Source organism: Rattus norvegicus, chromosome 3 (genome assembly GCF_021556685.1).
Source record: "Rattus norvegicus strain SHRSP/BbbUtx chromosome 3, alternate assembly SHRSP_T2T, whole genome shotgun sequence".
NCBI classification, from domain to species: Eukaryota; Metazoa; Chordata; class Mammalia; order Rodentia; family Muridae; genus Rattus; species Rattus norvegicus.
Genome location: NC_141536.1, coordinates 99,535,112 through 99,562,612, shown reverse-complemented (window position 1 = coordinate 99,562,612; position 27,501 = coordinate 99,535,112). Strand labels below are relative to the sequence as shown.

At 42.2% G+C, this 27,501-nt stretch overlaps 1 protein-coding gene and 1 pseudogene across 5 annotated transcripts in view; both read right to left on the bottom strand.

Moving 5' to 3' along the window:
- Positions 1–5,072: 5,072 nt before the first annotated feature.
- The window catches only part of Tmco5b (transmembrane and coiled-coil domains 5B), a 36,319-nt gene continuing 13,890 nt past the window's right edge, over positions 5,073–27,501 (bottom strand). Inside the window, exons 1-12 of one of the 5 annotated variants that reach the window (NR_190984.1) lie at positions 23,266–23,376; positions 22,399–22,443; positions 21,602–21,751; positions 21,207–21,324; positions 20,773–20,915; positions 19,828–19,896; positions 18,735–18,791; positions 18,189–18,248; positions 17,655–17,719; positions 6,707–6,782; positions 6,397–6,440; positions 5,074–5,596 (exon numbers count right to left, since the gene is read on the bottom strand). Coding sequence is in view for 4 of the 5 variants with exons in the window: in XM_087653598.1 (XP_087509724.1) it covers positions 5,398–5,596; positions 6,397–6,440; positions 6,707–6,782; positions 17,655–17,719; positions 18,189–18,248; positions 18,735–18,791; positions 19,828–19,896; positions 20,865–20,915; positions 21,207–21,324; positions 21,602–21,751; positions 22,399–22,433 (924 nt within the window). In the remaining variant the exon portion in view is untranslated. Of the gene's footprint in view, positions 5,597–6,396; positions 6,441–6,706; positions 6,783–17,654; positions 17,720–18,188; positions 18,249–18,734; positions 18,792–19,827; positions 19,897–20,772; positions 20,916–21,206; positions 21,325–21,601; positions 21,752–22,398; positions 22,444–23,265; positions 23,377–27,501 lie in introns of those variants that run through there. The other 4 variants (NM_001430665.1, NM_001430666.1, XM_087653598.1 and 1 more) reach the window with 4 other exon arrangements.
- Positions 6,789–15,883, bottom strand: Wdr12-ps1 (WD repeat domain 12, pseudogene 1; annotated as a pseudogene).

The following is a 27,501-nucleotide window of genomic DNA, read 5'->3' as shown; positions in this document are numbered from 1 at the left end:
CCCAGGAACGCTGGCTCTATGAGGCAGGCACAGCGGGGATATGTAACCTTGTGTTCGAGGCCTAGAGACCTTGACCATTCTACCAACCTCCCAGCTGAACTCTCAGCCAGCAACGCCAAGCCTTTCACAAACAGATGGAGTTGCTCATATAATTCAGAATAAAGTCATTTGTTCGAGTGTGGGGTGGGGCGGGGTTGCGGGGAATGGATGGGACAGACTTAGTCCTGAGACTTTTATGTTGAAGAGGGCATTTGTGCTCCAATTTAGCTTATTTTTGCCGAGCTACTTGAAAACTGTTTTTTATTTGTAAGCTTATAGACATAGATATGCAAAAGGGATATATATCTTTCTATTTTAGCAGAAAGGGAAAGAAAAAAAAACCAACTGGATTCCAAGTAACCTCAGAGTTGACTCTACAGCTTAAAAACTGTATATGTGTTTGGAGTAAGGATTGGAGAAGGAATAATCTGACTGGGTTATAGGAACATTTCCCAGACCTGGTGTTCTCATCCAGAGACCCTGAGAAAATAGCCCCTCAATTAAGATTAATATCAGAGCATACAGAGAATAATGGCTTCATTGAAAATTCAATTACAAGCCAAACTCTTTCTCTCTGCTTTAAAATGTCTTCTCAGTCTCATAAAGATTTGACATCAGCAAGTGAAGTGCAAGAAAAGGCACAGATGGGGCAAGCTCTTAAGAGCAGAGCATATAGGACCCCTGTCTTCTTTCAGGGTTGGAGAGAAAAAGCCACAGTGGATAGCTAATAAGTGAGATTGTAAGTTCTCTGTGTGTCTGTCTCTGTGCAAAGCAGATTGTAAGGGATCTTGAAGCTGTGTTAAGAGAGAATGTACTTCAAACCCTTGATTTTAGAGTCATCCTGAGATTTTAATGCTGTCTAGTTCTCCATATTGAGGTATCCCCTCTTCAAGTTTGGGGCAAATGGTGTATGACTTTACATTAACCTCCCCAGCCACATGTGTATTCCTCCTTTTGTATATCACTCTCGTTCTTCATGATGACAGAGACTTGATAACAAGCCGGCTAGCCATTCCAAGCACTTTCCTTCAACATTTTACAAACACACACACACACACACACACACACACACACACAGACACACACACACAGACACACACACACACACAGACACACACACGAGAGGGAGAGAGAGAGAGAGAGAGAGAGAGAGAGACTACCATCAAAATGATTTCATATAAAAGATGTATTCAAACATTCAAACCTCTAGTTCTTGTTTTCCTTTGTATTTAATCTTCAATAATTCAACCACTTCAAAGTTGTTGTGCTGGAGGTTATAACAGATATCTTATCATGAGAAGACTATGTACACTTTGACTCTGGTTCTTTGAGTCTTCTATTTATCTTCCTTGGATTTTAACTGGTCTGCTACTTGTCCATGACTATCACTAGGATCATGGGCTATGGCTAACATTTGTTGAAAAACCAACATTCTGCCAGCCACTGTGCTTATTGGCTGAGACATCCTTGTGTATTGTTGTTGTGTTTGCTAAGATTGCAAAGTTCTGACTCCCTTTCATCCAGGTTATTTCTTGAAGTTCCTTTGAAGGGTAAAATCCAGGTGAGCATCCTTACTACACTTACAACCAAATGGTCATTCTGCAAGCTTATTGGCATCTTCCTGCAACCAGCTCCCTGTGAGGCCAGACTTGTATCATGACCCTTTCCGTTGCCCCCACATGACTTTATATGCACATATGCCTGCAATCTCACTGCTAAGGCTTGGGGCAGAAACAGGAGGATCTCTGGGCTCACTGGACAGTGAATGTAGCCCAGTTGGTGAGGCTTTGAGTTCCACAAGAGAGTAAAGTGGAATAGATGGAGAGGTGGCTCTGCAATTAAAAGCATCGAATGTTCTTGCAGAAGAGGGTTCAACTCCCAGCATCTATAGGGCAGCTACCAACCTTCTCTAATTTTAGTTCCAAGGGATCTGATGCCCTCTTCTGGCCCCCATGGGCACTGCAGGCACATGACACGGATGCCTTACTCCCTCCAGGGTTGGTTCCTGCTTCAGTCCCTACTACCCCTGTTTCTGCCTTGACTTTAATCAGTGATAGAGTGTGACCTGAGAGTGTAAGCTTGAATCGTCCTTTCCTTCCCCCAAGTTTCTTCTTGTCATGCTGGTTTTTTTTCTTTTCTTTTTTTCAGAGCTGGGGACCGAACCCAGGACCTTGCGCTTGCTAAGCAAGCGCTCTACCACTGAGCTAAATCCCCAACCCCTTGTCATACTGTTTTATAGGAGCTTCAGAAACCCCAATTCACCAACAAATCATTAAAGGAGAACAGGTTTATATTGTCTCAGAGTTCATTCTGGTGGTAGACATGGCCATGGGAAGGGACAGCAGGAGGCAGAAGCTGGTCGGTCACATTGCATCCACACTCAGGACGCAGAGAGAGGATGGAGACCAGGGAGTGGAGCCAGGCTATAAAACCTCGAAGCCTCCTCCCAGTGACAGACTTCCTCCAGCAAGGCTTCATTTCCTTCAGGTTCTAAAACCTCCCCAAACAGTGCAGCCAGCTGGGGACCAAGTGGTCAAACACATGAGACTGTAGGAGATAAGTCATACTCAGAACCACAGCTTCCTGTCTTAGCCCTCTCAGGATGGGAATTATAGGTGGGTGGTCACACCCACCGGCATTCAGATGACTTCTTGGGAATTGAACCCCAATCTTTATGCTTATGCTGCAAGCACTTTAGGCACTTTATTAAGTTATCTCCCCACCCCATCACTGTTCATTTAAGGCAGCATTCTTCTGCTTCCATAATTCTTCTGGTGTCAGCTTCCTCCTCTTGGGGGCAGCAAAAACCTTGGTGCTTTTGCAACACAGACATTCGACAATCTGTAGGTCCAAGATTCCTACTGGATGGCTCCCTACAAGTGATAGCTTACTTCACTCATTTTTCCAAGCCACTGATTTGCAGCCAGTTTTTCTAACCAGCATCTAACCCTTTGCAGAAGGTTGGGATATATCTGAGAGAAGGGTTAGATGCATAGTGAATTATTAAGAATCCCGTGACAAGCAATGCATGTGTTAGGGAATACTCTGCATTTTCTGGTCAGCTGTGGCCACCCCTTTCATCTCCACATAATGCAAATGTGGCTTTAGAATCGTAGTCATGGTTACTATTACTGGGATGAAGCACAAGAGCAAAGCATGGGAGAAAAAGGGTTTATTTCACTCACAGTTCCATGCAGCAGTTCATCCTCAAGAGCAGTGAGGGGAGGAGCTGAAGCAGGATAGGAACCTGGAGGCAAGAGTTGGTGTACAGGGCATGGAGGAGTGCTGCTTACTGGCTTGCTTCCCATGACTTTCTCAGTCTGCATCCTTATAGAAGCCAGGACCACCAGCCCAGGGATGGCTCCACCTACAGTGGCTGTACCCTCCAACATTACTAATTAAGAAAATGCCCAACATGCTTGCCTGCAGCCCAACCATATGTGACATTCTCTCAATTATGACTCCTTCCTTGCTGATGACTCTGTCTTGTGTCAAGCTGACATAAAACTAGTCTGCACCAGTCCCAGATGCTGAAGCTTCAGCATAGAAAGTCTCAGGCCTGGGTCCTGTCCTCAAAGGGACCAGAGGTAACACAGGATTCCCACAGATAGACTTGTATTAATGAGGCATGGGCAGGGAATCCTTGGGAGATCCTCACAGCCCTGTGCCTGCTGAATCCCTATGTACTGCTCCCCTTGGCATCTAGACGGTCCCTTCACCTCATCCTGTTCTTTATATAATGAAACTTTCTCAGTGAACACTGTAATTGCCCCTTCTCCCCGTCCCTGACTGGTTAACTTGGTTATATCACATAACATCATCTGATGTTTATATATCCAACTGTACTTCTCTGCTTACCAGCTATGAATTCAGAGCTCAACCTGTCTTTTCAATACTATAATTCTATATCTAGAATATTGGCTAGACTAATGAAATTGTTTGACAAATTTCTTTTAGATTGGCTGACTGAGCAAATTAGGACCAATCTGAATTATTAGAACACCGAGAATTAGCCATGAATGGAGTCTCATTTTTTCCCTACTTCCACTTGCTAGTTGGATGAAACCAGCGGAAGTGCTTTTATTTCATTTGGCCACAAGAGGGTGATGTTGATCAGTTTTTTAAAATTGTAGTTGCCTCATTCAGAGCTTATTCATATTTTCGCCGTTTTTAGACCCCAGAAAGGAAACCAGAGATATGTCTGCAGCCAAAACACACAGTGTGCTTGCCTCTGCTCCAGGGCTGTTGAACAAAACTGTTAAAATCTGTAACAAGAAGGAGCTCCAAGAGAGAAAACTTCCCCAGAAATGGAGAACATGTGGAATGTACAGACAGATAATGAAAATAAAAAAAGTCTTCTATGCTGCCACGGCTTCTGTGAGTACAGAGAGGCCACTAGCTGGACAGGAGGTGACTCTTGTTCTCATCGTGTCCCTTCCTCCTTTCTGTCCTAACAGCTCTTAGTCATTGCTCCTGAAAGGAAACATTTTTATAATGCAGGGTCCCAGCCTTGTGATTTGAGGTGTAACCCCCAGGGCAGCGTGCTGGAAAGGAGTCATTCGCTCTTTCACTATGTCCTTTTTCCCCACAATGCACTGTGCTAAGGGGCTGTGTGACACCTGGTGAGGAATAAGGAGGACCCCTGTCTCAATGTCATGGCAAACTACAGGAAACACAGAGAAGGTTCTAGAAGTTTGGTTAGAGGATATGGAAGGCTGTCTTCAGTTGGGAGGAATTAGAGGGTAGCATTCGATGATAATCAAATGTATTTGCTTAGTTATATCTAAAGCTTTTTATTTGGTTGTATTTATTTTCTGAATTTTACACTTTTATTACCACTTGAGTTTTAATTTTTTTCTCACTTAAGAATGAGTGATTATCTATGTATAGGAAAAAGGTCATTTTTTTCAGCGCCTCCTTTTAAAAACATAATATAAAACACAAAAAGCTATAGGGAGAGAATATGTTATTAATGGGAGTCTAGTCCCATCTGTGCTCTCATGCATACCTCCTTAAATGACTGAGACTCTAACATGATTTTATTTTTCCTTTAATAAAATGAAGCAGAAAATGGGCATACTAGGACAGTTTTCATTTTTGTTTTGTCTCAACAGAACAGGGAACTTGAAGACTACATAGAAGTCCCCAGGACACACAGACTAACACGGTAAAGTCTGGTCCAATGCATTCTGTATTTGGCAGAGAGACATTCCAGGAAGTGAAATAGAAAAGTCAGCTGGCACATAGAAGCTCTGACTCAGGCTTCGGGCTCCTGCCTGGCCCACGCCGCTAGCACAGGACCACAGCCGGGGCCCCTCCACTGGGTGAGTGCGAGGCCGGGCAGGTGTGGCTGTACACCTAGTGTGGGAGCACATCCTCCACTTCTAGGGTAAGGAAGGGAAACAATATGTCCCTTAGCCACTTCAAGCTGCTTCTGCTCATCAGCATGGGCAGGGTGTCCACGAGAAAGTCCGGGTTTATATACTGCAGGTGGAAGAACACATAGCCCAGTAACCGGATGACGATCATGATCATGAAGAAAAGGTACCGGAAGTGCCTGCAAAGAGGAACTCGTTAGCATACAGGAACAGAGTAGCTCAACATCAAGCGGTGAGATAGGAACTTGTAAATGGCTGCTGGATTCCTTTTGTTCTTGTGGCAAAACCATTAGAGTGTTTAGGGTAAGGGGGGAGAATGCAAATGCAGGAGAATGCAGAGACAGTGAATACAGGTAACAGGAAAAACGTGAGTTAGTGGTCAGGTATTGAACAAGGAAGTTTTTCCAATCAAATAGATGACCTTCTGGGTATTACCTATAGGGCAGGCCTTTTGGAAGCTAACAATAAAAGATAAAGATGGTCACATTGGCCAGAGGTGCTCTCCATGCCATCTACGAGTAATTCTAGGAAAGTGAAGATAAGTCTCCTTATTTCAAAACTTTGAAAAAGACTGAGAATTCAAGTGATGGTTTTCCTCCTTGTAGTTTCTCTACAATAAAATGACAAAGGAAGTTAACGCATCCTGTCCTCTCTTTCCAAGAATGTAGCAAAGGTATAGGACGCAGGACCTGAAAGATGGGAAGGGATCAGCTGGGGAACAGAAGAGGAAGTGGAATAAATGGAGTCTACAGCTCGCATCCTGAGCTACTCAGAAGCAGCCACTATTCCCTCCAGCTAGTTAGAATCGAGTAAGTCTGGTGTCCCGACTTTGTATATTGAAAGAAAGAGTACAAAGCACTCCAAGCTACGTGATATATCTGTTTGATGCTAACACTCATTCTTTTGGTCTTTATCCATTCAGATGCACAGTGAATCTAGCCTGGACCAACTAGGTCAGGAGCAGGACTTTGCCACTCACCTAAGCCAAAACTTCCTCTTCTGTTTCTTAATGATGTTCTTCTCCTGTGGAAGGAATGAAAACCTCGTGTGACTCGAATCCCTAAGAACAGTAGGACAATGGTGTGGCTCCGAGCAGAGACTGCAGTTTGGTCAGCCCGCTTTCTATCCTGCCTCTGCCTTTCTCCAGATGTCATAGTGTAGTGCTAGGCAACAGAATCTCACTTCCCATCTCCGGGACATTTTAAGAAGAGGAGGAGAGTGAGGGAGATAGCCCAGGAAGAGGGGGAGGGGTGCTAGAGGAAAGTCCAAGAGTGGGCAGCAAGACTCACCATGTTGCTTTGAATGGTCTCTACCAGAGTTGACCCCGGTTTCACTACTTGGGAAGAGTCATTCTGGGCTTTGGATCTGGATTTGAAAACAATGACAAAGAAGATGGGAGACAACCCAAGGAACTGCAGACAACAGCTTTCCTAAGTCATGAGACACCTACGATTTGGCCAAAATTCATAGTTTCTCAGCATGTAAAGACATTGAGCAATGTGGCCGATTCTTTTCCAATTATTTTGAAGTTTAGCATACAGTGAGTTTGTTTATGGCCTCTTTATAAACATGAGTTATTATACTTTGTTCTAATTTATTCCCCATTTCTATTTTCTTCTTGGTGTCTCTTATCTCCTTTCTGACTGACTCTCTTTCTCTCTGTATGAGCTGCCAAATCCTGCCTCCATGTCCACATGTGTCCCTCTCCCCCTTTGATGGCGAGATTAACTGAGGACTTTATGTTCAAGCTATATCCTACTTCTATTTTGTTCTAGCTAGGGATACTTTTTTTCTTATTAGCCATTCATTTTCAAGCCCCCACAGGAAGGAGGTGGTAGGGGAATATCTGTAGGAATACAGTTTATTGTCTGCTCCTCCATTCGGAAGTAGCCCTGTCTCTGTCCAGTCCACACTTAGAACTTGATCTTCACGAGCAGCTAGATCATAGAGAGGAGCCTTATAACTTCTTGTATCTTTATCTAAAGAGCCTGAGATCAGCTGCTGTTCATGGGTGGGGGACCACTTCACTGATTTTACCCAGCCTGTATGTGAGGTGAGGGACAGAGACATCAAAGACCCATCTTTAGTTCGGGGATCCCACAGTCTAATTAATATGCCTGTCTGTGCTTCCAGATGCCAAACATTTACAAAGGGGAGACTAGGAAGTACAATTAAACACTTTATTTCCTGTCAGAGTCGACTTAAGACCACCAGACTCAACATCCCACACTCGATTTGTGTGCTTCCAAAACGCACTGCAGATTTCAGCATCTGACCAAAGTACGAAGGAAATTGATTCTGTGTGGACAGAGAGGGTCACCAGGGTGTTCTTGTTAGTCCCAATTATTCTGTTTTTTTTTTTTTTAATTTTTTTTTTTTATTAACTTGAGTATTTCTTATATACATTTCGAGTGTTATTCCCTTTCCCGGTTTCCGGGCAAACATCCCCCTCCCCCCTCCCCTTCCTTATGGGTGTTCCCCTCCCAACCCTCCCCCCATTGCCGCCCTCCCCCCATAGACTAGTTCACTGGGGGTTCAGTCTTAGCAGGACCCAGGGCTTCCCCTTCCACTGGTGCTCTTACTAGGATATTCATTGCTACCTATGGGGTCAGAGTCCAGGGTCAGTCCATGTATAGTCTTTAGGTAGTAGCTTAGTCCCTGGAAGCTCTGGTTGCTTGGCATTGTTGTACTTTTGGGGTCTCGAGCCCCTTCAAGCTCTTCCAGTTCTTTCTCTGATTCCTTCAATAGGGGACCTATTCTCAGTTCAGTGGTTTGCTGCTGGCATTCGCCTCTATATTTGCTGTATTCTGGCTGTGTCTCTCAGGAGCGATCTACATCCGGCTCTTGTCGGTCTGCACTTCTTTGCTTCATCCATCTTGTCTAATTGGGTGGCTGTATATGTATGGGCCACATGTGGGGCAGGCTCTGAATGGGTGTTCCTTCAGTCTCTGTTTTAATCTTTGCCTCTCCCTTCCCTGCCAAGGGTATTCTTTTTCCTCATTTAAAGAAGGAGTGAAGCATTCACATTTTGATCATCCGTCTTGAGTTTCGTTTGTTCTAGGGATCTAGGGTAATTCAAGCATTTGGGCTAATAGCCACTTATCAATGAGTGCATACCATGTATGTCTTTCTGTGATTGGGTTAGCTCACTCAGGATGATATTTTCCAGTTCCAACCATTTGCCTACGAATTTCATAAACTCGTTGTTTTTGATAGCTGAGTAATATACCATTGTGTAGATGTACCACATTTTCTGTATCCATTCCTCTGTTGAAGGGCATCTGGGTTCTTTCCATTTTCTGGCTATTATAAATAAGGCTGCGATGAACATAGTGGAGCACGTGTCTCTTTTATATGTTGAGGCATCTTTTGGGTATATGCCCAAGAGAGGTATAGCTGGATCCTGAGGCAGTTCAATGTCCAATTTTCTGAGGAACCTCCAGACTGATTTCCAGAATGGTTTTACCAGTCTGCAATCCCACCAACAATGGAGGAGTGTTCCTCTTTCTCCACATCCTCGCCAGCATCTGCTGTCACCTGAGTTTTTGATCTTAGCCAATCGCACTGGTGTGAGGTGAAATCTCAGGGTTGTTTTGATTTGCATTTCCCTTATGACTAAAGATGTTGAACATTTCTTTAGGTGTTTCTCAGCCATTCGGCATTCCTCAGCTGTGAATTCTTTGTTTAGCTCTGAACCCCATTTTTTAATAGGGTTATTTGTTTCCCTGCGGTCTAACTTCTTGAGTTCTTTGTATATTTTGGATATAAGGCCTCTATCTGTTGTAGGATTGGTAAAGATCTTTTCCCAATCTGTTGGTTGCCGTTTTGTCCTAACCACAGTGTCCTTTGCCTTACAGAAGCTTTGCAGTTTTATGAGATCCCATTTGTCGATTCTTGATCTTAGAGCATAAGCCATTGGTGTATTGTTCAGGAAATTTTTTCCAGTGCCCATGTGTTCCAGATGCTTCCCTAGTTTTTCTTCTATTAGTTTGAGTGTGTCTGGTTTGATGTGGAGGTCCTTGATCCACTTGGACTTAAGCTTTGTACAGGGTGATAAGCATGGATCTATCTGCATTCTTCTACATGTTGACCTCCAGTTGAACCAGCACCATTTGCTGAAAATGCTATCTTTTTTCCATTGGATGGTTTTCGCTCCTTTGTCAAAAATCAAGTGACCATAGGTGTGTGGGTTCATTTCTGGGTCTTCAATTCTATTCCATTGGTCTATCTGTCTGTCTCTGTACCTATACCATGCAGTTTTTATCACTATTGCTCTGTAATACTGCTTGAGTTCAGGGATAGTGATTCCCCCTAAAGTCCTTTTATTGTTGAGGATAGCTTTAGCTATCCTGGGTTTTTTGTTATTCCAGATGAATTTGCAAATTGTTCTGTCTAACTCTTTGAAGAATTGGATTGGTATTTTGATGGGGATTGCATTGAATCTGTAGATTGCTTTTGGTAAAATGGCCATTTTTACTATATTAATCCTGCCAATCCATGAGCATGGGAGATCTTTCCATCTTCTGAGGTCTTCTTCAATTTCTTTCCTCAGTGTCTTGAAGTTCTTATTGTACAGATCTTTTACTTGCTTGGTTAAAGTCACACCGAGGTACTTTATATTATTTGGGTCTATTATGAAGGGTGTCGTTTCCCTAATTTCTTTCTCGGATTGTTTCTCTTTTGTATAGAGGAAGGCAACTGATTTATTTGAGTTAATTTTATACCCAGCCACTTTGCTGAAGTTGTTTATCAGCTTTAGTAGTTCTCTGGTGGAACTTTTGGGATCACTTAAATATACTATCATGTCATCTGCAAATAGTGATATTTTGACCTCTTCTTTTCCGATCTGTATCCCTTTGATCTCCTTTTGTTGTCTGATTGCTCTGGCTAGAACTTCAAGAACTATATTGAATAAGTAGGGAGAGAGTGGGCAGCCTTGTCTAGTACCTGATTTTAGTGGGATTGCTAAAAGTTTCTCTCCATTTAGTTTAATATTAGCAACTGGTTTGCTGTATATGGCTTTTACTATGTTTAGGTATGGGCCTTGAATTCCTATTCTTTCCAGGACTTTTATCATGAAGGGGTGTTGAATTTTGTCAAATGCTTTCTCAGCATCTAATGAAATGATCATGTGGTTCTGTTCTTTCAGTTTGTTTATATGATGGATCACGTTGATGGTTTTCCGTATATTAAACCATCCCTGCATGCCTGGGATGAAGCCTACTTGATCATGGTGGATGATTGTTTTGATGTGCTCTTGAATTCGGTTAGCCAGAATTTTATTGAGTATTTTTGCGTCGATATTCATAAGGGAAATTGGTCTGAAGTTCTCTTTCTTTGTTGTGTCTTTGTGTGGTTTAGGTATAAGAGTAATTGTGGCTTCGTAGAAGGAATTCGGTAGGGCTCCATCTGTTTCAATTTTGTGGAATAGTTTGGATAATATTGGTATGAGGTCTTCTATGAAGGTTTGATAGAATTCTGCACTAAACCCGTCTGGACCTGGGCTCTTTTTGGTTGGGAGACCTTTAATGACTGCTTCTATTTCCTTAGGAGTTATGGGGTTGTTTAACTGGTTTATCTGTTCCTGATTTAACCTCGATACCTGGTATCTGTCTAGGAAATTGTCCATTTCCTGAAGATTTTCAAATTTTGTTGAATATAGGTTTTTATAGTAAGATCTGATGATTTTTTGAATTTCCTCCGAATCTGTAGTTATGTCTCCCTTTTCATTTCTGATTTTGTTAATTTGGACACACTCTCTGTGTCCTCTCGTTAGTCTGGCTAAGGGTTTATCTATCTTGTTGATTTTCTCAAAGAACCAACTTTTGGTTCTGTTGATTCTTTCTATGGTCCTTTTTGTTTCTACCTGGTTGATTTCAGCTCTGAGTTTGATTATTTCCTGCCTTCTCCTCCTCCTGGGTGTATTTGCTTCTTTTTGTTCTAGAGCTTTTAGGTGTGCTGTCAAGCTGCTGACATATGCTCTTTCCTGTTTCTTTCTGCAGGCACTCAGCGCTATGAGTTTTCCTCTTAGCACAGCTTTCATTGTGTCCCATAAGTTTGAGTATGTTGTATCTTCATTTTCATTAAATTCTAAAAAGTTTTTAATTTCTTTCTTTATTTCTTCCTTGACCAGGTTATCATTGAGTAGAGCATTGTTCAATTTCCACGTATATGTGGGCATTCTTCCCTTATTGTTATTGAAGACCAGTTTTAGGCCGTGGTGGTCCGATAGCACGCATGGGATTATTTCTATCTTTCTGTACCTGTTGAGGCCCGTTTTTTGACCAATTATATGGTCAATTTTGGAGAAAGTACCATGAGGAGCTGAGAAGAAGGTATATCCTTTTGCTTTAGGATAGAATGTTCTATAAATATCCGTTAAGTCCATTTGGCTCATGACTTCTCTTAGTCTGTCTACATCACTGTTTAATTTCTGTTTCCATGATCTGTCCATTGATGAGAGTGGGGTGTTGAAATCTCCCACTATTATTGTGTGAGGTGCAATGTGTGTTTTGAGCTTTAGTAAGGTTTCTTTTACGTATGTAGGTGCCCTTGTAAAGGGGCATAGATATTTAGGATTGAGAGTTCATCTTGGTTGATTTTTCCTTTGATGAATATGAAGTGTCCTTCCTTATCTTTTTTGATGACTTGTAGTTGGAAATTGATTTTATTTGATATTAGAATGGCTACTCCAGCTTGCTTCTTCTGACCATTTGCTTGGAAAGTTGTTTTCCAGCCTTTCACTCTGAGGTAGTGTCTGTCTTTGTCTCTGAGGTGTTTTTCCTGTAGGCAGCAGAATGCAGGGTCCTCGTTGTGTATCCAGTTTGTTAATCTATGTCTTTTTATTGGGGAGTTGAGGCCATTGATATTGAGAGATATTAAGGAATAGTGATTATTGCTTCCCGTTATATTCATATTTGGATGTGAGGTTATGTTTGTGTGCTTTCATTCTCTTTGTTTTGTTGCCAAGACGATTAGTTTCTTGCTTCTTCTAGGGTATAGCTTGCCTCCTTATGTTGGGCTTTACCATTTATTATCCTTTGTAGTGCTGGATTTGTAGAAAGATATTGTGTAAATTTGGTTTTGTCATGGAATATCTTGGTTTCTCCATGAATGTTAATTGAGAGTTTTGCTGGATACAGTAACCTGGACTGGCATTTGTGTTCTCTTAGGGTCTGTATAACATCAGTCCAGGATCTTCTGGCCTTCATAGTTTCTGGCGAGAAGTCTGGTGTGATTCTGATAGGTCTCCCTTTATATGTTACTTGACCTTTTTCCCTTACTGCTTTTAATATTCTTTCTTTATTTTGTGCGTTTGGTGTTTTGACAATTATGTGACGGGAGGTGTTTCTTTTCTGGTCCAATCTGTTTGGAGTTCTGTAGGCTTCTTGTATGTCTATGGGTATCTCTTTTTTTAGGTTAGGGAAGTTTTCTTCTATGATTTTGTTGAAGATATTTACTGGTCCTTTGAGCTGGGAGTCTTCACTCTCTTCTATACCTATTATCCTTAGGTTTGATCTTCTCATTGAGTCCTGGATTTCCTGTATGTTTTGGACCAGTAGCTTTTTCCGCTTTACATTATCTTTGACAGTTGAGTCAATGATTTCTATGGAATCTTCTGCTCCTGAGATTCTCTCTTCCATCTCTTGTATTCTGTTGGTGAAGCTTGTATCTACGGCTCCTTGTCTCTTCTTTTGGTTTTCTATATCCAGGGTTGTTTCCATGTGTTCTTTCTTGATTGCTTCTATTTCCATTTTTAATTCCTTCAACTGTTTGATTGTGTTTTCCTGCAATTCTTTCAGGGATTTTTGCGATTCCTCTCTGTAGGCTTTTACTTGTTTATTAATGTTTTCCTGTGCTTCCCTAAGTGTGTTCATGTCTTTCTTGAAGTCCTCCAGCATCATGATCAAATATGATTTTGAAACTAGATCTTGCTTTTCTGGTGTGTTTGCATATTCCATGTTTGTTTTGGTGGGAGAATTGGGCTCCGATGATGGCATGTAGTCTTGGTTTCTGTTGCTTGGGTTCCTGCGCTTGCCCCTCGCCATCAGATTATCTCTAGTGTTACTTTGTTCTGCTATTTCTGACAGTGGCTAGACTGTCCTATAAGCCTGTGTGTCAGGAGTGCTGTAGACCTGTTTTCCTCTCTTTCAGTCAGTTATGGGGACAGAGTGTTCTGCTTTCGGGCGTGTAGTTTTTCCTCTCTACAGGTCTTCAGCTGTTCCTGTGGGCCTGTGTCTTGAGTTCACCAGGCAGCTTTCTTGCAGCAGAAAATTTGGTCTTACCTGTGGTCCCGAGGCTCAGGTTCGCTCGTGGGGTGCTGCCCAGGGGCTCTCTGCAGCGGCAGCAACCAGGAAGACCTGTGCCGCCCCTTCCGGGAGCTTCAGTGCAACAGGGTTCCAGATGGTCTTTGGCTTTTTCCTCTGGCGTCCGAGATGTGTGTGTAGGGAGCAGTCTCTTCTGGTTTCCCAGGCTTGTCTGCCTCTCTGAAGGTTTAGCTCTCCCTCCCACGGGATTTGGGTGCAGAGAACTGTTTATCCGGTCTGTTTCCTTCAGGGTCCGGTGGTGTCTCTGGCAGGTGTCCTGCTGCTCCTGGGCCCTCCCCCACGGGAGCCCAGAGGCCTTATACAGTTTCCTCTTGGGCCAGGGATGTGGGCAGGGGTGAGCAGTGTTGGTGGTCTCTTCCGCTCTGCAGCCTCAGGAGTGCCCACCTGACCAGGTGGTTGGGTCTCTCTCTCACCGGGTCTGGGAGCAGAGAGCTGCTGCGGGCCGGGATCCTCGGGTGTCTATTCTGTTTTTTTTCTTTCTTTCTTTCTTTCTTGGTCAATTCGTGGTTCTTCCATTTCATTTTCTTCATCTGTAGGGACTATAGCCCAGATTTTTAGCATCTTATCCCAGAAGCCGCTGCAAACTTTAGTTCCCGAGCTATCGACTGCTATGGGGTCCACACTCCCAGCATGCCCTGGGCCGCAGTGCAGCGCTTTCTTTCACTTTGTTCCTCTCTACGATCCACTGTCATAAGAGAACAGTCTGGTCCATCGAGGCTGTCAGGAGTAATCAGGGCAAACTGTCTTTTTTTCACCCAAGCCACATCTTTCACAACATCTGTATGTCCCACAATTGTCGTTATTGACTTTCCTTCCAAGGACCAGATTCGAGAAGTCTTATCGAACCAGACATGATCCATTTTTCTGCCCCTTTAATTGAGCTGATCCAGTCATCATGGAACATGCATTGCTTTTGCTGCGGTGGGGTGTATTTTTCCACATATTTTAGTTACAGAACCTTTTCCAATGAAATTTCTCCAGTTCCATTTGTTTGACCAAGGGCATTCGAAGAAACTGGCCCTTAATAAGGAAATCAAACTCGACATACTTGTGGAATTCATTTTTGGCCTCCAGAAATTTATTGATAATGTTACTAAAGTCAGAAACTTCCGAGGTGACAGGGATTGAGAAAGGAACATCATCCACTGCGTATTTCTTGTTCTCCGTGTAGAAACGTGCCTGGAGTTGTGCCAGGGCAGAAAGTACACACGAGGCTCCTCCACAAAAATGTATGCGTCATTCAAGTAGAAGTTAGGCTTCAGTTATCTTCCTTGGGTTTCTACAGATTATACCATGAGGAGGTTCTATTTCCACCGGCGCTCAGTCCGCACAAGTGAACTACCTCAGACTTCAGAGCAGAAACACAAGAAGGGAGAAGGAATCCAAAGGGCACTGAGCCATGGTGGCCAAGAAGGTTCCAATCTAGGCAGGGATACTATTGCTGGGATAAAACACCATCGCCAAAAGCAACTTGAGGAAGAAAGGGTTTATTTGGCTCACAGTTCCCCATTACTGTTTCTCTCCGAAGGAAGTCAGGACAAGAACTCAAATAGGGCAGGAGCTTAAAGGCAAGAGTTGATGCAGAGGCCTTGGCTGAGTGCTGCTAACTGGCTTGCTCTTGCTACCCATGGCTTGTTCCGACTGCTTGCTTATAGAACTTAGGACTACCAACTCAGGAATGGCCCCACCAACAATGGACTGTGCTTTCCACCATCAATCAGTAATTAAGAAAATGCCCTATTGCCTTGTCTACAGCCGGATACTATGCATGCGTCTTCAATCGAGGTTCCTTCCTCTCCAATGACTATAGCTTGTGTCAAGCTTACATTAAACTAGCCAGTACACATTCTATTCCTAAGAGAAAGATAAACTGTACCTAAACTCTGCCTACTTCTCTGGCTGACTTTTAAGCTAACTGCTCAGGGCAGTCTGTGAGGATCCACACTGAAATTGGAAGACCTGATTGGCACTTAGCTGCCACCAAAGACAGACTGTGTGGCTCCAACCTAATGTCAGAATATCCAGAAACTCCGGGTCTTCTTTTTCCTACTGGCCTAAATTCTAACTTTTCCCTCCATGTTTTTTTTTTTTTTTTTACCTCAGACTCGCAATGTTGTGGTCATCATGCATTCCCTCCATGTTTTAACTGTTTCATGCATACAATATACATATGGGTCTGGGCTGACCTTAGGTATAACCCCAGGGGAAATAAGTTCCTGCCATTCTTCCCTTCCAACTGCCAACTCAACCCTAACATATGTCTGCTTTTGTTCTCTCTCTAAAGCCGTCTGGTCATTGTCAGTTTGTTTTATTTACAGTAGTTTCCTGTTACAGAATCGATCCAGTAAGCTTATCCAGCAGTTTCATGGATAGTTCCTTTTATAGTAATCAATAAATATGTAAAGAGAGAATTGGCACAGGGTCCTCGCTCTTCCCTGATGAAGTAGTTTGTGTCAGGCCAGCCTATTTCCTAAAGTAACCACAAAAGAGGGTGCAACGCATTGAATGTATCGAACAGGCAGTCAGGAATCAAAGGGACGCAAGTCCCTGAGTCAGGTGAAGCACACGGAGGGCTCCTCTTTTTCCATGGCTTTCCCTCAAGGACATGTGCCAACTTGAAGTGCAGGGAAATAGAATCAGAACAAAAAGTAGTGATAAAAACTGACTGAGGGGCAGAGTGCAGAGTTCAAGGCCATCAAAGCAAATATGTACCTGGGTTTCCCTGTCCTGGGAGCAGGCTCCTAGTTACTCTGTGTAACTCAAGAATCAAAAAATAAAATAAAATAAAATAAAAAATCGGAAAGCAAGGTCAATGGATAGGATTCGGTGAACAGAAGTCTACATACTCCTATATAGTAGTAATGATCGATCCTAAAACCAAATGAATGCAACATATACAATATCAAAAACTATCAGTATGATTAAAGATGTAGATAATGCTACATAGAATGACAGTACAGTGTATAAATGTTAAAGAAGATCTAAACAAATGGATGGATAAGAATGGAACAACTATTAGCTGGACATTAAATAACTTCCAAATTTTATTTACAAATTCCAATAGTTGCAATGAAATTTCAGTAAGTTTTTATTATTTTGATAGAAATTGTAAGACTGATATAAAATAAATAAATTGAAATCCATGGGTCTAAAATTAGAGAAAATAATCTTAAGTAAGAACAAAACACTTGCAGACTATGTCGACCATATATCAAGGCTAACTATGAAGTTGGAATGATTAAAACAGTTCAGTATATGTGAAAGGACAGAGACACAGATTAATTGTACAGAATAAAACCTGTAAAAACAGGCTCACACGCATGAGGTCCCCCAATCTACAAAACCACAAGGTACCAAAAGGAAATGCACTATGTCTGTAAATGTTTCAGTTTTAAGTTTTCAAGTTTACAGGGCTATTTAGACATAGGAAGGATAGATTTAAGATGTGTGCATCTTATGCATATTGTATAACATGTGATACAATTAAGAAGTATAAACAAAAAGAAGACGTGTGAAATCCCATGAAAAACATCTACAGATCTTTGGTCATTCCTTTGTACCAATGTCCTAGAAAGGTTGATGCCTGCCATTTGTTTCTTGAGAGTACTTTTCTCTTCACTATAGTTTCCCCTCGAACATAGCTTGAGTAGTGTTGGGAACACTTGCCCTCAGCTAAAGATATATGAAAAGAGCCTTATAAAGAGATTTCAGGCCCAGTTACTGGGGAAGGCAGGAGAGCAGTTTGAAGGATTTTGAATGTTCAGTCTGGAGCAAGAATAGAGGTTGTTGGAAATGACCTTCTGTGAGTCCTTTACTCTGTGACACCAATTGTTCTGATAAGGCTGTGCCTCCCTGGGACTGCCTAGGGCAGACAGTAGAGTGCACCAGAGGGCTTATTTCCCAAACTTACATTTCTTTTTCAAGCAGCATCACTTCTTTTTCCTTCTCCATCTCCCTCAGAATTTCTTGGTATTTCTTCCCATGCATCATAAACAAGAATTTTTGTCTTTATATCAAAGTCACAGATAGGAATAGTCCATTAAAATAACTAACATTCTAAACATTTCACACAACAGGGTGTACAAAATAAAATAAATAAATAAATAAATAAAATAAATAAAAATAAATCAGAGGTACTAATCAAAGGATGGGCATAGGGAAAAAGTTCCTCTTTCAGACCTTGCTTGTACTTAGACCCCAGGTCTGAGCTGGACTGCGCTCCCGGAGCATGTAACCTACCTCCCTGAAACCTCAGTGTCCTCAGAACTCCTCCGACTTACTAGACAAATGGGTTGAGAAAAACAATGTACGACAAGGGCTCAGCACATTGTCTAGACCATTCCTGTTTGGTGGTCATTTCATTGCATGAAAGGCATTTTCCCGTGGTTGAGGGTAGCCTACTGAGAAAGCAGCTCTCTCTGACTCTCTATAGTAAATGCTGTACCTTTATATAGTGGGCCTGGTCTTCACAGAGCTGAAATACAGATTGGTAGTCACTTTCCATCTAGGAAAAGAAGAAAACACAAACCTCATGACTTCAATCAGTACCAAGCTTTGGCTGTTTCCCTAGGAACCTGCCTAGTACTTTGGACATGTGGCTGGTTCCCTAGCAACCTCTTACTTGAAGGGAAACAACCACCACTTCCTAGAGATGACCTAATATTTAGGCACAAGGCCTAAATTTGAGTGGAGGAGGGGCAGAACTTCACCCAAGTTGTCCTGTGTCTCTCTGGGAAACAGGAAGGAGCAATAGGCTGTTGGATTTGGGAGTTGTACAAGGTATTTGGGGCAGATGAGGGTTTTAAAAATTTTAAGGTCAGTATTTAATGAAAGTGTTTTTTCCATCTGTCTGTGAATCAGAAATTCGCTTGCCAGATTTTCTTGCTCCCTTCCTCCCATGCCTAAAAACCTTTCTAAAGACCCTCAGACTTTCCCTGCTATGCACGCCCTAGGCAAACCCTTAGTGGAAAAGGCGCTGGTCTTATCTAACCTTGGCGATTTCCTTCTCTTGTTGTGCACAGGACTCGGTTGACTTTTGTAGTTTCACCTAGGGAAGATGGTAACAGCAGGAAATGAACAACTTTCCTTTGTGCAAGGAAAACCCAGGCCAGCAAAAACCAAACTCAGAGCAGCTATCATGTATTGAGGACAAATAATACTTAAGGCAGGCTATGCTCATTACCCTTGTTTTGCAGTTGGGGAAACAATGGCACAGAGAAGTTAGGTACAAACTTAGCTAAATCTCACAGTGGCAGAGCTGACATTAAACCTCAGAAGGCTGACTCGCCATTGAGTCTGACCATTCTCCTTTCTCCTACTGACCAATGATCACTAGCCTGTTCACTGTACTCATTCAGGATGGTGTACTCATGCTCTCTAAATCACAAAAGGGTCATAGGAGACATTCGACTTGTTCAGAGAAAAACAGATAATGGGGCTCTTGATGGTGACCTCAGCCAAAGGCCACACTTCGCTTGTCCCCCAAAACAGCACAGAGCTCCTCAACAGGTTTCCCCCCCAATCTGAGTCTACTCATTCTGTCCACTTAACAAATATTTACTGGACCTCTGCCATGTGATAAAATGCTCTAGGCATCGAGGTGCAAACAAAAGAGTCTTAACAAATTAATATTTTCAGTTGCTTTACTTTCTAACAGAGGAAAAAGACGAAATGAAATTTGAAAATAAAATTTATCCTATGAGCCACAGCTTGGCAAACAATCTATGATCATTAATGCATCCTCATATAACTGTGAGAATTAGCATTTTCTTCCTACTTGGATGTAGGTATCTGTGTGTCCTCATTTAGATATAAACTTCTCCAGGGAAGACAGATGCCAATAAGTGTTTGGAATGTGTTTTCTTAACCAACGAGGATTTTGAGGCATCCCCTCCAGCCAAAGGCAACGTAGCCACCTCTAGTGTGAGCAATACTTTCAGGGTAGCGCATGGGAATAAAGGATTCCGGCATGACTCTAATACGCAAACGGGCACGTCTAGCGTCACACCGAGGAGAAGTCATGAAAACAGCCTCCTAGAACCTACGACTAATACAAAAATGTCCAAGTTTGCTATTCTACTCACCTTGAGTTCTGCTACTTTCTTTTTCAGGGTTTCTGGATCAGAGACAGCATTCTTAGTTCCTTTTGAAATCTGAAATACCATCGAAGTAACTATGAACTCATCAAGGCAAACAGATGAGCTAAGATAAGGTTAGACTGGGGTTTTAGCCAGCAGAACAATTGGGCGTACTAATCCGGGTACTAAAACATCTTGGATGGAAACATGTCTCTTTGACTTTGTGGGAGGTGCTAACTTAATCCTGAGTAGATAGGGTTTTCTTACATCTTTTTCAAATTAAGATTCATATTTGTGTGTGTGTGTGTGTGTGTGTGTGTGTGTGTGTGTGTGTGTTGTTGGTGGGTATGTAAAGGTGAGTACAGCTGCCTTTGGCATCCAGAGAATGGCTTCAAGTCCTTGGATCTTAAGTAGAGGTGATTGTGAACCACTTGACCTAGGAACTGGGAACAGAACTTAGGTTCTCTGTAAGAGTATGTGCTCTTAAGCACTAAGCCCTGACTGGACATCCTTTTCTGTCCCCATGACCACCATAGCTCCACAATAAGGAGAGAAGCGTGGGCTTAACGGTAGGAATAGGGAAAGGAGTGGGAAATCATTGCCCATGTTACTGTTCAGCCCTCCTCCCACAACCTGCCATGACTCTGGGACAACAAACAAGTGTCTGAAGACTCTGAAGGTGAAAGGGGTGTAGGGCAGAGATTTAGAGTCTTCTCGTTTTTTGGACTAGAGAGCTGAGGAGATTCTTTAGAAATCGGTCATATTTCAAGATAGACTCAAGTGTGTGAAAAGTCTCTTCATTTGTATGTAGTATATAATCTATATTTTATGTGGTTGAATATAACTGATGAGGATATATATTCTCATACATAGAATTCTCACATATAGAATTCATATATGAATACATATATAGAATACATACATATATATACATATATTCCATGAACTTACCTCATATGTCTTCTGCCCATTCCACCAGCCTTTCTTTTGTAAAGACAGTGTTGTAGGGAATAGGGTACCTGACCCCTGGGATGTCTCCTTACCTTCTTCTGAAGTTCCATCACATTCTTGCTTAGGGTCTTATTCTTTTTCTCCTGTGGGAAGAAGTAATTAAAGGAGACAAACAGATTCTGCTCTCAACCTTCTCCCTTGCCAGGGCCACTGACATAATATGTGGGGATGAGAGTGTCAGTTAATTGCACCTCAGTCCTTCATAGGGGATCTGGGGCAGAGCCAAGGTCATAACCCCATGCCTTGTGCTTCATCATCACAGAGCTCCTCCAGGCAGCTATGATTTCTGTAGCCACAGAGGCAAAGGGCATATGCAGAGCTTCTGGGGACACCTGCAGAGGGCTTCTCAGGGACTCCTTTAGAAGTCTTCTCACCAGCTTTGCTATCTCCAGCTCCAGGTCCTTCAAGGCAGTCTCCTTCTGTACTATGATCTCATTGAAGTCATCCCTCTCTGGGACTCTTCCTATGGACAGGGCAATATCTCTTTCAAGACTGAAAAACATAGTTACACAGGTGTGGCTCAGTCCTAAGGAAGCTACCACCAAAATCACACCACCAACATCTGAGGGATCTGGAGTGACAGTTGCAATGAAATGTCAATGAAATGAAGAGATTGATGCAAAGATCTGCACCAAAGACTTTTGGAGGGCATTGCAGGTCAAGTTTCAGGATTTAAATAACACACTGAAATTTCTACAAGGGAACTGAACCCTTTGGTCTATGGGACATCACCTGAAGAGCTTCTCCTTCCCCAAGGGCAAAGCCTGACCTTTGTATAGATTCTTCTTTCTTTTGAATCTTTCTAAGAAGAGTCTGATTGGCCTCATCCAGCCGCTGTAGATCCTTTTCAAGGTCAGAGTTCAGGTACTTGAGATTCTGTTTTATGGCTTCTAAAGTTGGTATTTCTGTAATCTCATCCCTACAGGAAAATCATCTTCATGATTAAACTCACCACAAAACCCCAGAGCTCCTAGAAGACCTGTATGTATTCTCCGGTCTCCTGTTGTTCACACACCTAATTGATTTGACTGATTTTTTTCATGATTAACCAATTTCTATGGAATTTCTCAAAAAGTAAATGTTTGTCAGGTCACATTTTAATTTTACATATTCTTAAGCAATATTCACCGAGATGGAAATCTTTTGTGTGCAAAAGAAAAACCATATTTTTTATATAAACAATTGTACTTGTTCACCTCCAAAACTTTTATATGGAGAATGTAGCATCTAAACATCTATAAGGCAGTTAAAGATGGGAAATAAAAGAAATTTCTTGTCTTTTGTTATAAACTTGAATATTATCTGTCTCAGTCTATCAGAATCTTAGCCTTTCTGGTCAGGAGGGAAGGGAACAGATCTTTCTCCTAAACCAAGCTAATAAGCTGGGTGACAGGATAGCTTCTGCACAAAGTCCCACCAGGCAGGGATGGAATAAGGGAAAATGGAGCTGAAATCTCTTCCAGGATTCTCAGGCTTCAGGAGAGAACATCTTCACAAATGAGGTCTGGGTCACTGGAAACTTCTAGATCAGTCGTCTCTCTGGCTCCCTGTTGTTGGATTACTTACTCATCATCCAACAGGTTCTGTCCAACGTCTTCCATCGTTTACTTCCTAGATATGAATACAGACAACCATTATAAACCCGAAGGACCTATCATGCAGCATGTTGGTACACAGGAGGGGGCAAAAGTGAGACCCTCTTCAGGGACATCAGCAGAATCAAGATGAAGCTTCTGGCCTCTCACTTTCCCAGATGTGATCTCAGTATATTATGCAAACTACATTTCAGCAAAATAGATCATAGTTTGATCTGTGGATCTCAGAACAGATCACATTGGGTGTGGAAACCTTTTACATTTCTGCTCTTTCAATCCTTTCCCTTCCTTGCATGTACTTACTCTGGGGGGTGGGGGGGTGGGGGGTAATAAATGTTAAGGGACATGTGACAGATTAATGAATGTCAGTTGACAAATACAAAAATAATTTGTATTTCCAATGTAAACCCTCAGGGAAACAAAACAAAACAAAAAAATTACCCACCCCACACCCCAAGAAACAAAACAAGCCAAGAAATGAGCTGTCTGATTTCTATTAGTCTACAACTCTCTGGATTTGAACAAGCAGAGTTCAAACAGCAGCTTCAACAACAGGATACCACTACATGGAGACAGACAGAGGCATCAAGCTCTGGAGGAAGCCAAAAGCTGGTATTTTATAACCACCACACCAGTACCAATGTCCAGCACCAAGTCCAGTCTTAGGAAGGCAGAACACCAGCATGCCAGCATCCTTTCACAGCCCTCTTTGAAGGGCTTCATTTTAGCACCTTTTGAAGTTTGTCTTCCACCTTCTTTCTCTTAACCTTTTCCACTACATTTTCTTTTTCTTCCAGAAATCTATTTACCCACAAGAAATCCAAAACTGTGCTAATACCTTTCAAAACACAACTTTCTTTTTTTTTTCAACAGAGATTTTTTTCTGTTCCAAATAGATTCCTTTCCAGCTATATGCCAGGACTGTCACTCAGGGGTTGTCTTGTTGACTAAGTCCCCACACATAACTGGACTAGTTATTCTGGCTGGGTGGGGCAGCATGTCATAGTGGGGTAGTGACATCGTCTTGTCATCCCAGTAGCAAAGTGGGAGAGTCCAAAGTTTCAGGGCAGGTTATGAATCAGAAATAGGTCCTGTAGACCAATTTGGGCAGGCACAGCCAAAACATCTTCTGAGGCAGCAACCATCTGCTCTATGGAGCACATTCACATCTCAACTTCATAGACCAAGCAGTGGTCATAACCATTCTCATCTCTCTTCCATGATCTCTGCATGATGTGTTCACAAGTTATTGCTGTTAAACACAAAATGTGCATCCAAAGGGTAGAGGTAGGAAAGTCAAAGAGAAGGACAAAAGAATCTGAATGGTGTGTGAGCTGTCATTCTTAACACATGGGGCTTTTAGAGCCATAAAACTTGTCCCTCTGCCCCAAATTAGTCCTCTAGATAACTGAGACAGAATGAGATGGTTTGATGCTTGTATAGTCTAGTGTGGCCCTGGTGAGGAGAGAGTGACATGGTTCCTGCCTCTGGGACAGGGTCCAGGTGTGAGTCTCCATGAGTGTTGATGGCTGCAGTGGGCACAAGGCTCAATTGTGTAATAATATACATATTTCAGGCAGCTCTCTGCTCCCAAACCCCATGGGAGAGAGACCTCACCGCCTGGTCAGGTGGGCACTCCTGAGGCTGCAGAGTGGAAGAGACCACCAACACTGCCCACCCCTGCCCACATCCCTGGCCCAAGAGGAAACTGTATACGGCCTCTGGGTTCCTGTAGAGGAGGGCCCAGGAGCAGCAGGACCGCTGCGTCTGAGACACCGCCAGAACCTGAAGGGACCGACCGGATAAACAATTCTATGCACCCAAATCCCGTGGGAGGGAGAGCTAAACCTTAAGAGAGGCAGACACGCCTGGGAAACCAGAAGAGACTGCACTCTGCACACATCTCTGATGCCAGAGAAAAACACCAAACACCATCTGAAACCCTGGTGCACTGAAGCTCAAGGAAAGGGCGGCGCAGATCTTCCTGGTTGCTGCCACCGCCAAGAGCTCATAAGCAACACCCCACGAGCAAACTTGAGCCTCGGGACCACAGGTAAGACCAACTTTTCTGCTGCAAGTGACCTGCCTGGTGAACTCCAGACACAGGCCCACCGGAACAGCTGAAGACCTGTAGATAGGAAAAACTACACACCCGAAAGCAGAACACTCTGCCCCCATAACTGGCTGAAAGAAAACAGGAAAACAGGTGTACAGCACTCCTGACACACAGGCTTATAGGACAGTCTAGCCACTGTCAGAAATAGCAGAACAAAGTAACACTAGAGATAATCTGATGGCAAGAGTCAAGCACAGGAACCCAAGCAATAGAAACCAAGACTACATGGCATCATCGGAGCCCAATTCTCCCACCAAAACAAACAGAATATCCAAACACACCAGAAAAGCAAGATCTAGTTTCAAAATCATATTTGATCATGATGCTGGAGGACCTCAAGAAAGACATGAAGAACTCCTTTAGAGAAACACAGGAAAACATTAATAAACAAGTAGAAGCCTACAGAGAGGAATCACAAAAATTCCTGAAAGAATACCAGGAAAACATAAATAAACAAGTAGAACCCCATAGAGAGGAGTCACAAAAATCCCTGAAAGAATTCCAGGAAAACACAATCAAACAGTTGAAGGAATTAAAAATGGAAATAGAAGCAATCAAGAAAGAACACATGGAAACAAACCTGGATATAGAAAACCAAAAGAAGAGACAAGGAGCTGTAGATACAAGCTTCACCAACAGAATACAAGAGATGGAAGAGAGAATCTCAGGAGCAGAAGATTCCATAGAAATCATTGACTCAACTGTCAAAGATAATGTAAAGCAGAAAAAGCTACTGGTCGAAAACATACAGGAAATCCAGGACTCAATGAGAAGATCAAACCTAAGGATAATAGGTATAGAAGAGAGTGAAGACTCACAGCTCAAAGGACCAGTAAATATCTTCAACAAAATCATAGAAGAAAACTTCCCTAACCTAAAAAAAAGAGATACCCATAGGCATACAAGAAGCCTACAGAACTCCAAATAGATTGGACCAGAAAAGAAACACCTCCCGTCACATAATAGTCAAAACACCAAACGCACAAAATAAAGAAAGAATATTAAAAGCAGTAAGGGAAAAAGGTCAAGCAACATATAAAGGCAGACCTATCAGAATCACATCACATTTTTCGCCAGAGACTATGAAAGCCAGAAGATCCTGGACAGATGTCATACAGACCCTAAGAGAACACAAATGCCAACCCAGGTTACTGTATCCTGCAAAACTCTCAATTAACATAGATGGAGAAACCAAGATTTTCCATGACAAAACCAAATTTACACAATATCTTTCTACAAATCCAGCACTACAAAGGATAATAAATGGTAAAGCCCAACATAAGGAGGCAAGCTATACCCTAGAAGAAGCAAGAAACTAATCGTCTTGGCAACAAAACAAAGAGAAGAAAAGCACAGAAACATAACCTCATATCCAAATATGAATATAACAGGAAGCAATAATCACTATTCCTTAATATCTCTCAACATCAATGGCCTCAACTCCCCAATAAAAAGACATAGATTAACAAACTGGATACGCAACGAGGAACCTGCATTCTGCTGCCTACAGGAAACACACCTCAGAGACAAAGACAGACACTACCTCAGAGTGAAAGGCTGGAAAACAACTTTCCAAGCAAATGGTCAGAAGAAGCAAGCTGGAGTAGCCATTCTAATATCAAATAAAATAAATTTTCAACTAAAAGTCATCAAAAAAGATAAGGAAGGACACTTCATATTCATCAAAGGAAAAATCCACCAAGATGAACTCTCAATCCTAAATATCTATGCCCCAAATACAAGGGCACCTACATACGTAAAAGAAACCTTACTAAAGCTCAAAATACACATTGCACCTCACACAAAAATAGTAGGAGATTTCAACACCCCACTCTCATCAGTGGACAGATCATGGAAACAGAAATTAAACAGAGATGTAGACAGACTAAGAGAAGTCATGAGCCAAATGGACTTAACAGATATTTATAGAACATTCTATCCTAAAGCAAAAGGATATACCTTTTTCTCAGCTCCTCATGGTACTTTCTCCAAAATTGACCATATACTAGGTCAAAAAATGGGCCTCAACAGGTACAGAAAGATAGAAATAATCCCATGCATGCTATCGGACCACCACGGCCTAAAACTGGTCTTCAATAACAATAAGGGAAGAATGCCCACATATACGTGGAAATTGAACAATGCTCTACTCAAAGATAACCTGGTCAAGGAAGAAATAAAGAAAGAAATTAAAGACTTTTTAGAATTTAATGAAAATGAAGGTACAACATACCCAAACTTATGGGACACAATGAAAGCTGTGCTAAGAGGAAAACTCATAGCGCTGAGTGCCTGCAGAAAGAAACAGGAGAGAGCAAATGTCAGCAGCTTGACAGCACACCTAAAAGCTCTAGAACAAAAAGAAGCAAATACACCCAGGAGGTGTAGAAGGCAGGAAATAATCAAACTCAGAGCTGAAATCAACCAAGTAGAAACAAAAAGGACCATAGAAAGAATCAACAGAACCAAAAGTTGGTTCTTTGAGAAAATCAACAAGATAGATAAACCCTTAGCCAGACTAAGGAGAGGACACAGAGAGTGTGTCCAAATTAACAAAATCATAAATTAAAAGGGAGGCATAACTACAGATTCAGAGGAAATTCAAAAAATCATCAGATCTTACTATAAAAGCCTATATTCAACAAAATTTGAAAATCTGCAGGAAATGGACAATTTCCTAGACAGATACCAGGTACCGAAGTTAAATCAGGAACAGATAAACCAATTAAACAACCCCATAACTCCTAAGGAAATAGAAAAAGTCATTAAAGGTCTCCCAACCAAAAAGAGCCCAGGTCCAGACAGGTTTAGTGCAGAATTCTATCAACCCTTCATAGAAGACCTCATACCAATACTATCCAAACTATTCCACAAAATTGAAACAGATGGAGCACTACCAAATTCCTTCTGTGAAGCCACAATTACTCTTATACCTAAACCACACAAAGACCCAACAAA